The sequence below is a fragment of the Phaethon aethereus genome (assembly GCF_964289735.1).
Source record: "Phaethon aethereus genome assembly, chromosome: 26".
NCBI classification, from domain to species: Eukaryota; Metazoa; Chordata; class Aves; order Phaethontiformes; family Phaethontidae; genus Phaethon; species Phaethon aethereus.
The window spans coordinates 161,132-177,221 of NC_138602.1; the positions used below are offsets into that span (position 1 = coordinate 161,132).

A 16,090-nucleotide genomic window follows, 5' to 3' on the forward strand; every position below is an offset into this window, starting at 1 on the left:
TAGTGTTGAATGCTGTAGTCAATGCTAGAGGCACACATCAGTCATAAAACCATGACCCTGATGTGCGAAAGATACTGCCTGAAGTTTGGTTGCTGCATTTGGCTGTTACAGTCTTTAATGACTTATGTTTTACTGGAAACAGGCATACTTTTTTTTTTTTTTTTTTAGTTTTTGCTGTCATAATGTTCCTTTCTAGAATATTTTCCAAATTAAACGGAATAGAACTTGCAGCTTTGGAAGTAATAGAAGTATTTGCATAAATTAATATATTTTTACCTGTCTGAACTGTCTTTCAGGTTCCTCCTGGGGGTAACAGGAGTCAGTATGAAGAAATTGATATTCCTGTGGCTCTGCTCAGCTATACTGATATGTTAGATATTAGCAAGGTAAACTTGATACTAAATGCTGTGATTCATATTATCTCATTTAAATGAGCCATTGCTCAACAGTATCAGCTCATCTTAGGAGCTTTGAATCTGTAGAGAGTTTTACTCATGAAGATTACATTATTATGTTTTGGAAAAAAAATACAAATCTCTTGGAAGGTTATTTCTCATCTTGAGAACAAAATCAAAATTGAGCCTCGTGCTGGAAATAAATATCACTGATAGTAGAGAAAATAGATTGCTCTTAAGTATTTATAATAAAGTTTGATTCTGAGGTTGCTTAGTGAAAACTAAATAACTGAACCTTTGCTAAGGTAGCCTTTTGGAAATGCTTCATAACTTGCGCTTACCTCCGCAGAGTTTTGGCAGCTCAGTGAAAGGGGCGATGTATGCACCAAATGAGCCTGTGCTAGACTATAACATGGTGATTATATTTGTCATGGCTGTGGGGACTGTTGCAATTGGAGGCTACTGGGCAGGAAGCAGGGATGTGAAAAAGTGAGTAACTGGAATGTAGTATGTAAGTTTTCTTTTATTTTTCACAGAAAAAAAAATACACGGTATTTATCTAAAGATCACCTGGTAGCTCTGCTAATGAGGTTTGGAGTCTGTCTATATAACCAGAATGGGAAAATGCTGATATGACATTTGATAGGCCCTGAACCTTGTATTGTCACTGTATGAAATTATTAGAGTATAATTTTCATGTAGATTATTTTAGTATTTTGCCTTGTCAAAAAGCCAAACAGTGTAAAAGCTCAAAGGATAATAGGATAGTATAGCCTTCCTATTTGGACTTTTGCAGAAAATCACCCTAAAAATATTTTGTAAAAAAAAAAAAATAATAAAAATTGTTTTTACTAGTATAGTACAAAACAAACTGATTAGATGGCTAACATACACTATATTTATTATGAATATTTTATTGAAATTTTGTGGTTACTCTTTGCCAGTAAGTGGAGTTGGGGGGAGGAGGTCTTCTGTGCCACACTTTTGCTTTATATTTACAACCTGACTTTAGGATTTCTTCTGAGGTCAGTAAATTATTCTGCAGTGATTTTCAGGCTTCCATTCAGTTGTCAGTGATGAAAACTAGCATTCTTCATAAACTAATACAGTGATTACTGTTTTATGAACTATGTTATATCTGATGTTAATACATCCATGTAAAATGTGGAGTACCACTGACTAGAGTGGAAATCAATGCAGGCATTTGTGTCATGTCATGTTTTCCAACCCCATGTAGCCCTTTTGTGTTTTGTTGCAGAAGAAATGGACTGACTATAGCCATGTTACTCTTTCAGGCGGTACATGAAGCACAAACGTGACGATGGGGCAGAGAAACATGATGATGAAACAGTTGATGTGACTCCAATAATGATCTGTGTATTTGTAGTGATGTGCTGCTCAATGCTGGTCCTCCTTTATTTCTTCTATGACCACTTAGGTACTCCTAAAGTTTTATTTGTATTGATACATCTTGAATATCACAAGGCTGCCATCATTTAAAGAACATTTTTATTGTGAAAATAATTGTGAAATGGCTGTCTTCTGCCATGTTTCTTCATCCCAATATTATTTAAAACCCTGTAAGGAAACCCACTGAGTAGGTTTTGATACCTGCTTTTAGTGAGGTTGGATTAGGTGATCATAGAGCTTCTTTCAAACATTAAAGCCTATTAAGTGGATACAGACTTAATGTCTTCCACCTTTTATTTTTGTCAAAGGTGTTCTCAAATCTGTACTAGTCTTTCTATTATTGTTCAATTTGAAGTTAAGTTATGGGATCCAGGATCAATTTTTTTATCTTTGATGATAAGTTTCTACTGATCACTTATCAAATTGATTGAAAAAAGACCATGAGAGCCTAATGCACTGGAACTTTCATCCTCACATTTCTGAGGAAGTTATGAAAGATGCATCCCATCTGTATTAATTAATTTTGCTACTGAGTGATTTTAAGAGTTCCCTTATAACACTTACATCTACTTATGAGAAGGAAAACATCTTACCATAAATTGCCTTTCAGGTTTATGATTTGATGACTTTCTTTAAGAATACTAGCACAGAGGTTTTGATTTGTTGAAGTAGCTATTGCATAAAGTACATCTGAGTAAAACTAGCTAGATACTTGAAGTACATAAATCTAATCAACAAGAATTTAAAGTCTCTGAATTTAACTTTTACTGGTGAAATGTAAGCTTATTTCTCATCCAGGCTTTTTGATTGTCTGTTCTTTATTCATCTGGGATGTGGAAAAAAAAAAGCATCTCTTACTTTATCCTACTTGGACTTACTACTGTTTCTTTCTCAGTCTATGTTATCATAGGAATATTCTGCCTGGCTGCTTCAATTGGTCTGTACAGTTGTCTGTCTCCCTTTGTAAGAAGAGTCCCTTTGGGGAAGTGTAGGTATGTGGCAACTTCTAAATTTTTAATAGTCAAAATTAACTTTTTATAGTGTTGGGTAGGTGTGGGATTTCCAAGGCGGTTTCATACATCACAACATTTATAAAGGAGGAGGGTAACTACATAGACAACTGTAGCTTTGGTGTGCTTCATTTTCAGAATCCCAGACAACAACTTGCCTTATTTTCACAAGCGTCCACAGGTCCGGATGTTGCTATTGGCAGTATTTTGTATCTCTGTCAGCATAGTCTGGGGAATCTTCAGAAACGAAGATCAGTAAGTGTATATTTTAGTTTCTGTGCTAGAAATTGTAATGTGCTTTATAGTATAAGTAACTGACATCTGTAGAAGCCTAAACTTATGCAAAATTTGGGAGTGACAGGAAACAAACTAGATACTGGGGTAGAAATTCTTAATTGTTCCTTATGTACCTCATCTTTCTCTTGTTGGTTTAAGTTACAGAAAACCGTCTCTTCTTAAGCTTGAATTTCCCTGAGTTCCAGTCCGTATTCTAATCTTTTTGGCTTAAGACAGCTGTTCAGAAGTGATATTAAAAGTTGGACACAAGTTGTCTAACTGATTTCTTTGGGTGATGGTCTGTGTGTACATTTGCTCAGAGAGAATAAAAGCTGTGAAGACTGTCAGATCTTTAATTTCTCTCAACTGTCTGGTATGAGTAAATAATTCTGTCTGTCCAGTATTGCTGTGGTACCCTATTATAGCATGTTCTTCTTACTACTCTTATCAGAGATTTTTTTTATTAACCCTTTACCTCACTTCCAGATGCTCCAATTTCCCCATATATACATGATGTGTTCATCTTCTTGGTCCTTCTATCAGGGATTCTGTCTATCAAGGATCCTATGTTGGAACTGAAATGCTGGGTTGTGTTTCTGCTGATGTACCAAAGATGTCTTGCTTGTGCCTTGAATGCCGGTTACTGGCTTTGTGGGCTCCATTTTCTGTGTTAAAGTTGTGGATCGTTCACTGACAGAACTCATAAATCCAGGAAGCTTCAACTCTGAAACATATTCTAGAGAAATAAGTGTCAGACTGAGGAATACAGAAGTGCTATAGAGCTATTCCAACCTGGGATATTTAGAACTAGGAAATCCATTTTCTGCCTCCAAAGCTGGAGTGGACCTGAGTGTCCCCCTGCACAAAGATCCATCAGCAAGCGCTCAGGTATTGATTCACAGCCTAATCTCTCATCTGCATCTAGACCTTAACGATTTTAGGGAAACCTTAGTGCGTTGTATCTTAAATTCTACTTCTGTTTGATCCTAGCAATCAAGAGAAAAGCCAAGAGCCTTGGTACTTCTCTACATAACTTGCAAAACACAATCAAGAAACAGCCCCAACTGTAGGTTTACCTCAGCACACAGGGTGTACACGTACACACAGGCCAAAGGGCCACAGCACTTCCCATTTTGGTACCCACTGACCTCGTTCAGTCAGTTTTCAATCTACCTCACTGTTCATGCAGTCTCTTTGAGGATCTTGTGGGAGATTCTCAGTGGAAAGCCTTACTGAAGTCTACCTAGACAATATCCCTACTGCTCTTCCCTCATCTGCCAAACCAGTCTTTTCATTGTAGAAGGTTAATCAAGCACAACTTCTCATTTGTGAATCTGTGCTGACAACAATGTTGATTTCAAGCAAGTACTTCTAATAAAGTTTTTTGTTCCAAGCAGGTCCTTAGTGAGGGCAAGGCTTGGTCTGGCTTTCCTACTGTTTCCTGCAAAAATGTTACTCTACTCTTTCTTCAGGTGGGCCTGGGTTCTGCAAGATGCTTTAGGAATTGCTTTCTGTCTTTACATGTTGAAAACAATTCGCCTGCCTACATTTAAGGTATGAAGGTTAAACAGATGTAAAAGGAGGATGTTTGCCTGTGTATAGTTGAACAGAGGCACTTATAATGGAGTACATGGGCTTAGAAATGCACTTCCATTCATATGTAGCCTGGAAAAGAGTGATGTAATGAGTATAATGTAGACCAATAAGTGGCATGTGATTGTTACACATGGTGTTTGGTAACTTGAAAGCTCTGTAGGTTGTTGACCACTAGTAAAGCACACACCACACACTTGCTTGTGGGTTGGTTGGGGGGGGGGGGGGGGGGAGAAGGGATGTTGTCTGGGTTTTGGGTTTTGGTTGGTTTTTTGTGGGTTTTTTGTTTTTTTTCAAATTTGACACACAATTGATGCATCATTCTGGTGTTTTTTCAAATCTTCTAGAATTTATTCAGTATCCTAAGAGTAAAAATCGGTATTAGTCATTTAGTTGCTCCTTAGGCAGCTCTTCAAACTCTGTTTCAAGTTATCTTCACCTATAAATTTGTATAGACCAGCCAAAGTAATGTGGATACTGTTTCAAGCTATGCCTAACATGCTCTAGAGAAAATGCAGACCTTCTTAATATTTCCTAACAATTTGAAATGGCATCATCTCCAGATTTTACAAGACCAGCATGTAATTTTGTGTATAAGAATTACTTTCTTTTATATGGTGCATGTGAGACCCAATTCCTCTATCTAAACTATTTAGGAATGAAGAAAAATGTGGGTGACTTGTTTTAGTTCTTGTTGCTTTTTGCCTTGAATAGTCCTAAGTTGCTAATTATTAATTCTTTGCTGTTTACTAATGCATAGTATGTAAATACCAGGTATCTTGTCTCTTCCTTCAGGGTTGTACCTTGCTCCTCCTGGTTCTTTTTGTGTATGATGTATTCTTTGTATTTATCACACCTTTTCTAACAAAGGTAAGTAAAGTATTTCTCTAGTGCCTGCTGCTTATAGAGGAAAGTATAATGACCTTTTTCTCTGTGATCCCAGACCTGCTGAGTGAGGTGCTGATTTACTATTTTCCACTTTTTTCTTTAGACTGGAGAGAGTATAATGGTGGAGGTGGCTGCAGGCCCATCTGATTCTGCCACTCATGAAAAGGTACTGTATGTAGTCTCAAAATATGGCATTAGCTTCCAGCTATTACACTTTCAACTTCTCTAAAATTCAAAGACCACAAAGCTGAAACAGAGACGCCAGACTGAAAATAATTTAATGTGGAAATACGCACTCCTGAGCCCTCTGGAAACACACACCAAACACAGGAGGCAAAGTGGACTTTTAGTGGTTCGTCACAACACCTTTGTTCTTCCTTTATCTTGCTTTAAAAGGGTTTAAATATAAGGAAGCTGGTTACCTCAGCTTCACAAAAACATGTGATCCCATTTGTAAATATAACTTATTGTAATGAAGCATATACACTTTTACCTAAAGAGGTAAAACTTTTATGATCAGTCTGTCTCTTCCCCTTCCTCCCCTGTTTTGATAATTGCTTTATGAAAAGCTGAGGCTATAGGCAAAGAAGAGAAACATGAATTGGAGAGACAGAAAGAAAACAGAAGTCAGCATTCAGTCGTTCTGTACTGCTTGACAGCAGCCAGCTGCATGCACAACATGATGTGGCTGACGTGGGGAGGAAAGTATGTGAGATGTAGGAGATAGTGAGATACAGTGTGCAAAACAAGTAAGAAATTAATCTATCGGAAAACTGGTTTTGTTAAGGATGTTGGGTCTCTTCTCAGCAATGAATGTAATACTGTCGCTTGGGAAAATATAGTACAGAAAATAGTTGTTTGCAGGATGAACAACAAGTGGATCAATTCATATAATCCACACTAATTTCTTTAACTTCTTACAGTTTCAGTTTTATGCACAGAATGAATTGTATAGAACAATAATGATAATATAAGTAGATGAATTTTTCTGGCACTAACATAAGAAAAGGGAAAAAAAGAAAATAAAGTTTCTTTAATGTACTGTATTAAAGAGAATACATGTTTGCAATGAACCTTGCTGTACTGCGCCTCAACACTGCAAGTTATTTAATAAGTAGGGACATTTTGGGGGAAAAAGTTTTCAAGTTATTTGAAAAATCACTTTTTAAAATTAGTCAAGTCTTTACTCTTTTGAGACTTTTATTGCAAGCAGTAGAATGAAGTAGAAATGCTTTTCTTATGCATGTGGCAGCTTACCTAAATTTTTTTACATTCCTGCACTTAAAAGCAGAGTTGATACCATATTACATGTGAGGACTTTGAAATTAATAAAGTGTTTTGAGATATCTGTCAGGTGGAGTTGTCATGGCTGTTTGTCTTTAAGATAGGAGTGATTAAATACTTTCTAAAGACATTGTTAGTTGTCAGTAATATTAATAAAAGACTTTAAACACAAGGATCTATAATGTAAAAAAGATACATTTGCTCCATTTGAAGTCTGTAGTTTCAGTACAACAGGAACAAGTTCTAGTAGATGGTGTCGGTATGTGGAGAAAACTGCTTTTCATAAGGCACATGTGTATCTCATTCCAAGCTCCCGATGGTCCTGAAGGTTCCACGACTGAACTCCTCACCATTGGCTCTGTGTGACAGGCCTTTTTCTCTCCTAGGATTTGGAGACATTTTAGTGCCAGGTATTTCTTGTTTAGCATGTTAAGAATTTTACTTGTTGCACTGTCATGTTAATTTATTCCTCTTGTGCTTCCGCTTAAAGCAGGAAGTTTGATTTGACTTCTATAAACCTGATAAATTTGTAAGTATATCTTTTATGTTCTTTTTTTCTGCACTATTAACTTTTTCCATAAGAAGTTAAATGCACATTAATCTTATGGTTCAGTTTCATGTGCAGTGATGTCAAGAAGTGTAGAGAAAAAGCAAGAGTTGATTTAGCAACCAATTTTATAGCATGAAACATTTTTACTAGTGTGGTGATAGAGGAGGTTATTTGCCCATTTGCACATGATTTGAGTACACACATATCTGACCGCACAGAACTTTGTAGTTTTGTTAGTCACGTAACATACAGTGTTTCTACCGCACCTTCTCTCAAATTTGCCTTTAGATATTATGTAGAGATATGAGTATATGGCACCACTGCAGTTGAAAACAAGCGTGTATCTTCTGACTTTCAGGTTTCTCCTGAGAAATAATTTGTTTATTTTCCTGTGTTTGGGGAAATATGAACTGTCATCCCTGTCTGTGTCCCCTTCCCCTCCCTGCCCCAACCTGTAATAGGTATAGTCATTAACCATAAATTCCTATTGTCTTTAGCAGGAGCTAGAAGGGATGAACTTACCCTTATTCTTGTTGTGAACACTGTATTTTTACAACTGTTTGTTGAGGATGGGATGATGTTTTGTATCTAGGATCTGTGTATTTGTAGATGTTAATTTTATTATTAGAGTGCTTCTGTTGTACTTGGCTTATGTTATCATATAAATGTTTTGTAAGCTGTGCAGCCTCCTGAATGATGCTGTCATAGTACTTGGGCACCCTGGTGTTTAAGTAAGTGTTAGGAGAAAAAAAAAAAAATCTTAAGAGTTCCAGATAATTTGGTGGTTTTGTGTATCTTAATGCGTGAATGTGTTGAAAACATGTTGTAATTGTTCTTTCCTTTCCTAGGATTACTGGTAGCCTATTGCCATAGATTTGATATTCAGGTGCAGTCATCCAGAGTCTATTTTGTAGCCTGCACAATAGGTACGTGTAACAGTGGCGCTTGAACACAATACTGACAGGAGTTGCTCCCTTTAAAAGCATACAGTCGATCTCATATTACATAGTTTGGGTTTTTTATTCTTCTCCTCCTTTTATTATTAAACAGAAATATTATAGCAAAATACTTTCAAGGCTAGACCTTCCATCACCAAGTTATCTGATGTCATTTTCCTGAGCTGTTTGGTCTGCCGTATATAAGGGGAGTTACCATGGTTTGTCTCACTATAACCCTTACATCTACACTATATTTATACATGACAACTGATGAATAGGATCTTACAGATTTTTGTTGGCTTTGTTACAAGGTATTTATGCTAGCAAAGACTTAAAAATACTCGAGTTAATGTATGAAGAATTTTAATGAAAAACTGCTTTAGAAATTGTTTTGAAAAAATAGCTAGGTTCTTGTACACTTATAGCAGGGTTAGAGAGATGCTTTTATTTCAGTGTACCAAATCTTAAATAATTTCCTGTCATATACACTTAAATGAAACTGTTGTCTTACCTGGTACTTTCAAAACATTTACAAAAATTGATAGGAAAATATTGTATCAATGAAGAGTCAGCAGTGTACTACTGCAGCAATGAAAACTAACAACATACAGGGCTGTCTTAGAAAGATTGAGTCAGTAGTATGAGAGAAGTGATTATTCCATTAATTTGGCAGTTAAGGCTGATTCTGGAATACTGTATCTAGCTTGGGGATCCCTGATGCAAGATGGATATTGAGATGCTGGAGTAAATCCAGTGGAGGCTAACAAGATGGCTGAGGGCTGGAGCACATGATTTTAAAAGAAGAGAAGGCAAAGAGGAGATTCTGTTGCTGTCCACAGCTACCTAATGTGAGGATTCAGAGAAGACAGACAGACTTTTCTTATAGGTGCACAGGGATAAGATGTGAGGCAGTGCACTTACGTCACAAGAAGAAATACTTCAACTATATATAAGGAACTCCCCTAATAACATAATGTGACCTGAAAAAAATTTTTTTGAAGAACTGTAAAAATTTGAGTATTCTAATCATAGAATCATTTAGGTTGAAAAAGACCCTTATAAGATCTGAGTCCAACCATAAACCTATCACTACCAAGTCCACCACTAAACCATGCCCCTAACCATGGCTTTTAAATACCTCCAGGGATGGTGACTCAACCACTTTCCTGGGTAGCCTGGTCCAATGCTTGACAACTCTTTCAGTGATGAATTTTTTCCTAATATCCTTCCCTGGCACAAGTTAAAGCTGTTTCCTCTCATTCTCTCTCTTGTTACTTGGGAAAAGAGACTGACACCCATGTTCCTACAGGCTCCTTTCAGATAGTTGTAGAGAGTGGTTAAGTCTCCCCTCACCCTCCTTTTCTATAAACAACCCCAGTTCCCTCATCCGCTCCTCACAGGACTTGTTCCCTAGACCCTTCACCAGCTTTGTTGCTCTTCTTTGGACATGCTCCAGCACCTAATTATCTTTCTTCATCTGGTTCCTGAATAAAAATCGGTTGGATTTAGCTTCATTGTTCAGAAAATGTAATTGAAAAATAATTGCAATATGAGATCCTAGCTGCTTCTGTTCTGCTTAATAATTTTTGCAGAATATATGCAGAAATTAAATAGAAAGTAATAACAAATTATAGCATACAGCTGGCTTTGTTTTTTAGTGGTGGTGCAGGCTAGTAAGAAACAGCCAAAGCCAAGCCAAACAAGCAGCACATGTTATAATGGTCAAAATAATTGGCTGTATCTGTTGAATTCATAAATACAATATAAGGCACAATATTTCTTTTGTTTATTTTGCCTTTCTCAGACTGCTTGAGGTAATGATTTAGTTGCACAGTATGGACTAGGCCAATCACACTACTTTCACAACATATTATTATCAATAGATAAGACTGTAGTATCTCTGTTAAGTAAAGCACTATTCCAGGCTTACATTGTGTATATAATGCTTCTGTCTAGAGAGGCCTGGAAAAAATTTGGAGACGTTGTTCTACATATTACTTAAAAAAAGTTCCTGTTAGAATGCTCATCTAGCTAATTATGTAGTTGTTCTTGAGCAGGGCTATGTCTGAATAACTGGGTTTTGTTGGCTTTGATTCCTTCCAGCATATGGCATAGGCCTTCTTGTGACCTTTGTTGCCTTGGCATTGATGCAGATGGGCCAGCCTGCTCTCCTCTACTTGGTGCCCTGTACTCTTCTCACAAGCTTTGCTGTGGCTCTTTGGAGAAGGGAGCTTGCAATGTTCTGGACGGGCAGCGGCTTTGCGGTGAATACCAGTTTGATATGAGTGTCTTCGAGAAATACTAATATTATAAAAACCTAACTAGAATTAAAGTTGAGTAAAATATTGCAGTATTATCAAACAAAACCAAAGATTTTTGTTTTGCTTGACTGTTTTCTTTTTTACCTACTTTTTTTGCCTCAGTAAGATTTTCCTTTTTTTAATGTTTATGGCCACTTAAACTGGCTAGTGAAAAGTGAGGTAGACCTTGTCTATCCTTGATTCTGCCATAGTTTTACTGGTTTGATCTCTGTTGAAAGTAGTAGTAAAATATTAAAATATACAAAATATAATGTTTTATAATATTATATAAAAGATATCCTTAAAATGTTTTTCTTTATATTTTTTCATAGCCTACTGCTTATGAAGGTAGAAATTTAGTTCAATATAGTAAATTATCACTTTGTTTCACTGTGGTACAAGTGAAAGTAATTTGATTCCAAAAGGAATAATTTATATTGTGATGCTTGATTTGAGATTTTGAATAACTACTTGAAGGGCAAATCTATCAAGCTAGAGGTTCCCCCCAATGAGTTTTATTTTGTTGTTGAACTATTTGTGATAACCTTTACAACTTTTCTTTAGAGAACTGAGTTTAATTGTTGTAAAAATATTTGAAATCATCTGAAATGCTATGGAGAAGTTGCCAGTTGTTGTACACTGATAGTAAAATTAGGCAAAACCAGAGAATGACCAAGTGCCAAAGTGCTGTTTGCCTGTTCCTGTGTAATCAGCAGAGTGCATCTACGGTGAGTGAGGAATGATCAGGCAGAAAGCAGTTAAACACACTTTTGGAGGAAAAATCCCCTCTTGTACTATAAAACACAAAGACAGGATAACTGTGTATGCATGTGTCCACTACTGGAGAACGATAATGAAGATGAAGGACCTTTTAATCTTCATCTTATATGACCATCACTCCTGATATCTGGACACTGTAATTCCTGCTTTCTGTCATTCTGACTGTGATCTTCCATTTGCAGAAAGACCTACCTCAGCCTCCCTTGGTGATAGCTCCTGTCAGCTGCCCTGAGCTTCCCAAAGATAGCCACGTACCAGCCTCTCAACAAGACACAGAGCAAATGACCAATCCTACCCTCCATGTGAAAGAGCTGCATGGCCCCACCTCAGCTGCAGAGGAACTGGCTGATACTGACACAAAGCCAGACCACTCAGAAGTTTCTATTGCACAGAGTGAGAAACCAGCTGCTCAGAATAAGGATGACATTGAAAGCAAATGCCTAAATGCAGAGCAAAAACAGCTGGAATAAATTATGTGATAAGAACGCCTTATTTTCCTTCACAAACATATCCATATAAAAACAGTATGTCTTTAGGACTAGTTTAGTAGTGTTTGCATTCATTGAGGAACCTCACTTGGGAGTCTGATCATCAAATCCAACAACGAACGTTCTGCCTCCAGCTTCGGTACAGCTATACACTTCAACCATCTTTCTGAAATATGGTGCTTTACAAGGGTTCTGATGTATGGATTTCAATGATCATTTTATGAGTGAATGCCTTTGACGGTTCCATTTTCATTATACTGGGGTAGTATTGAGAGTATTTACACAGTACTCTGTACTTGTGTCACTGTTTTGCTGCTTTGGCATAGTGTAGGTTAACATGGAGGAAAAGCATTGAACAAGTCTGCTACAATGCTTAGTTGAGAGAAACATGATAGGGGTTTTTTAGCACTTTTGCTATTGTCACCTTTTACTTTACTTTTGCCTACTTGTCAAAGCCATTGAATTGATACAAGGGATTGCTTTAGTATAAACTGACATTCAGGAAATGCAGAGACTGGTTAAATTACCAGCCTCTGAAAGGATTTATACTACCATGGTGCATTAAATGCATCTCTTAACTTTTTGTCTTTGTTCTTACTTCCAGGTACCTGGGTTGGCTACTAGTCTAGTTTAAAAGGTAGGATGAATGGAGCTACAGGAAGCTTTCTAAGCACTCGTATGAACTCTAGGGGCTATCTCTGAAAATAAACAGTGTTTATCACAGAACATTGTCTGGAAGCAAAAGCATATTAAGAATGTTTAATGTTTTAGAAATAAAATACAAGCTAAATAGCTAAGAAAATAGGTAGTAGCACTATGCTAAGCTTAATAGGCAGTCTTTTTGTTGGGGAAAATGTTAAAGTAAAGCAGTAAAATTTCATATGTTTGGGGTTTTGAGCTTCTACTTGTTATTTGTTTAAGGAATATAATTGCAATTTCTAATTCTGAAGAAGATAATTTGGTGTTTTCATTCCCAAGGGAGCACATGTGGTGCTATAGTCAGGTGTGATTTAAAGCTACTTGCTGCTCAGTAACTAATCAACTGCCTCAGTTATGTTTTGTCTTTGTCCCAAGAGTAGCCAAGCATGGCCTGCCAGGTTCTGGAATGAGGCTGTAATCCAGCCTATTATTTTGCACCTCTTGCTACATGACATTGTGAAGGACTAAATTGGTGAATTTAAAATTTTTGGGCTGCAGCTGGTCTTACTTTATTTCTCTGATGTTGTGTGTCTTCCTGTATAACATGATTGAGTCTTTGATGCATCAACTTTAGTATACATAGAGGGATAATGTGATCTGCATATTATTTATTCCATCTAAGAATGTTTGGCTTTATCAAAGGTGTCTGATCTACACTTAAATTGCAATCCCAGAAACAAACACTTCACATTAAAACTGAAGTAGAAAATGGAAGTATTCTAGGATCCTAGAATACGGTTCCAGATTGCATGGAAGAAATACTCTTCAGAGTATTTGAGAGACCAAAATGTCATCATGATGACACAATCGGAAGCAATGCTTTTAAATTAAGAGTCTCCAGTTGGCATGCTGAGTTTGATTCTGAAGGGCTCTCTTCTAATATGTCTGTTAAATTTCAGCTGTTGTCTTTTTGGCAAGGTCTTCCAAAAGTTTTGCCCTGTGCTTTTTGGATGATAACTTCTGTTCTTATCTGTTTCACAGTGGGTGGATAGTGTTCTTACTGTAGAATATGAAAGGCTTTCTGTAAAACCACACTATAGCTTCAGCGTTTTACCAGCTTCTGCCTTTAAAGCCTCAAGCCCTGTCTGATAAGTTGATTTAATAGTGAATTTCTTGAAAGGCTTCCTGAGTCTAAAGGCCTGCACTACACTTAATTTACAAATCACCCTAATGGAAGATAGTAGTACTAAAGAAATGTGTTTTTCAATCTCCTCTCTAATGGACTATGTTACTTTTGCCAGCACTAATCTGAACCAATTATTACTAATAAAAAGCAACAGAGACATTTTATGGAATACTTCAGCCAGCTGGATTATGCCTTAATTTAAGCTGTTGTATAAGTATGTATATTAAATTAAGAAAACAATCTTGTGTTTAAATAATGAACTTTACAAATATCAAGAAAAGAAGTTTGGAGACTAACTCAAAGTTCTGTGTTTTTTTGCCTTGATTGTCTTTCAATCATAATGTTATTTGGAATAGCTTTTTATATGCTTAAAAGCCAGTAGCTTTCTGATGATGAAGCATTAAGTTTTATCACCTACTTGAAAGTGTATTTTAACGTTTGTTTTCGTATGTTCTGGGTTAGGAAACAGTTTATTTCTGAAATTGTTTATAACTCAATTAAAATGGAAGAATTCATAACACTCGTAGGCATTTAACAGTTGCTTTGTTCACATCAAATTCTAGCTAGGTCTTCTTGGAACATGTGCTTTGCCTTATGTTTCTGGGGGTTTTCCATCTGGTTTTAAGTGTTGGTGGCGGGGTGAGGGGGGTAAAAATCACAACGATCAACGTGGAAAAAAACAATAGCTACTCAATGCAGTATCTCCAGTTAAAGTATGTAAACTGGCAATAGATTACATACTTTGACTATTCCAGTACTGTACAAGTTAGGTGACTCTAGTGCATCAGTTTGGCTGCGACTGTTCGGACCCTGATCCTGGGCAGTTCAATCATTTCCATCAAAAACCAAGGCTGTACTGCTTTTTTGTCTTTCAAAAACCTCCCTGATCAACTTAATGTAAAACATGATGTTATATAGGAAAATGTGAAGGTATGCTCAGTATACCTGACTGATCTTATTTGACATTTGCAGATATATATCCCACACCAAACTTTAAATGAGTTAAAATGTTCAAAGTAATGAAAGTAATGTTAAAAGTAATGTTGATGTGTTTCTCGTTTATATCTTTCACATACTAAGCCTTTAGCTAACTATCTAAAAATTCAATAATAATGATTTTATTTCTGAAGACTTGTATGTGTTCAGGGGAAAGACTTGTTTTAGATCGGGGGGCGGGGGGGGGGAAATACCAAAAAACCCAACAACAACCAATCCTACTAAACAAACCCATTAAAAAACAAACAAACAAACAAAAACAACACACACACCTTTTTGGATTGCAGTAGTGCAGATCAGATTCTTTCCTGGTTCTGAAATTACTAAATATCAGTGTGTTGGACCAGGTGTTTGTTTTTGACTGTGTCCTCCTGAAGGGTTGCACAAATGCAGCTGAGGGTAGAATGCAACCCGAAAGACTTCACTAAAGGTAACAAGTAAGGAAGAAGTATCCCAAACCCTCCTTTAATTTTGTGGACTTTTTTTTTTCCTTGTCACAAATGAAGATAATTTTAAGTGAAATATATAAAAAAGAAACAGAAAAAAAACTTCTCTTTTTTACCAATGGCAGTAAAAAAGAGCACATCCATACAAGTAAGAATTATACTTGTGAAAATATTTAATGTTTTCTCTAAACTTGGACAAATGCTGGAAGACAGAGAATATGCAGCACAGCATGTTTTTCCAGTAGGCTTATTAACATGTCTCATAGAAAGCTTCATTTAGAAAATTGTTGGTTTCATTTTTTCCTCCTCTTAAATACACATTTATATGGTGTGTGTATATATATATGGTATATATGTCATAATCATACCAAATTTCTTGAATTTTTTATGTGATGTCTTGATCTTAGATATCAGTCAACTTTTTCCTTCAGAAGCTGTGCTTTTCTTACAGTAGCCCTCAGTATGTATTTTGTTAAAAATGCCTTGCAAGTCTTGATAGCACTTTTCAGAAGTGCACATTTTTGTGTTTCAGATTTGGTTTTTGCATCGATTATGCATTGCTCAGACATATCACTGTAATGGGTTGTATGGGTTAGAAGCTGTAGACTTCTAAGTATGTTGGGAAATAGCACTGATAGTGGAGCCAGAAAGAAATTAGCTAGTAAACAGTACTGAAATAATACTTCGAGCTTTAAGAATGTGGCTGCATTCATTAATGAATTCATATGCTGTTTGGGAGATGCTGTGTATTTACATGGTAGCTCTTACTTTTTTCTATAGTACCTGACGGGCAACAGAATGCTTAGAGAATTTAAAGGTTGTTTAATGTTCTCGTATAGGTTCTTGCTTAGAAAGCTCTTTCAAAACACAATACTTGGGTCCACATATATGCTTAGCATGTCCTAGATATC

At 36.4% G+C, this 16,090-nt stretch overlaps 1 protein-coding gene across 1 annotated transcript in view; it reads left to right on the forward strand.

Annotated features, from left to right (window-relative positions):
* The window catches only part of SPPL2B (signal peptide peptidase like 2B), a gene marked incomplete at both ends in the record, with an annotated part of 42,278 nt that extends 30,384 nt beyond the window's left edge, over positions 1-11,894 (forward strand). The window contains 12 exons of the mRNA XM_082011123.1: positions 297-386; positions 745-884; positions 1,691-1,833; positions 2,701-2,797; positions 2,954-3,070; positions 4,564-4,645; positions 5,480-5,554; positions 5,676-5,738; positions 7,167-7,266; positions 8,255-8,332; positions 10,448-10,608; positions 11,607-11,894. Coding sequence (XP_081867249.1) covers positions 297-386; positions 745-884; positions 1,691-1,833; positions 2,701-2,797; positions 2,954-3,070; positions 4,564-4,645; positions 5,480-5,554; positions 5,676-5,738; positions 7,167-7,266; positions 8,255-8,332; positions 10,448-10,608; positions 11,607-11,894 — 1,434 coding nt within the window. The remainder of the gene's footprint in view (positions 1-296; positions 387-744; positions 885-1,690; positions 1,834-2,700; positions 2,798-2,953; positions 3,071-4,563; positions 4,646-5,479; positions 5,555-5,675; positions 5,739-7,166; positions 7,267-8,254; positions 8,333-10,447; positions 10,609-11,606) is intronic.
* Positions 11,895-16,090: the final 4,196 nt, after the last annotated feature.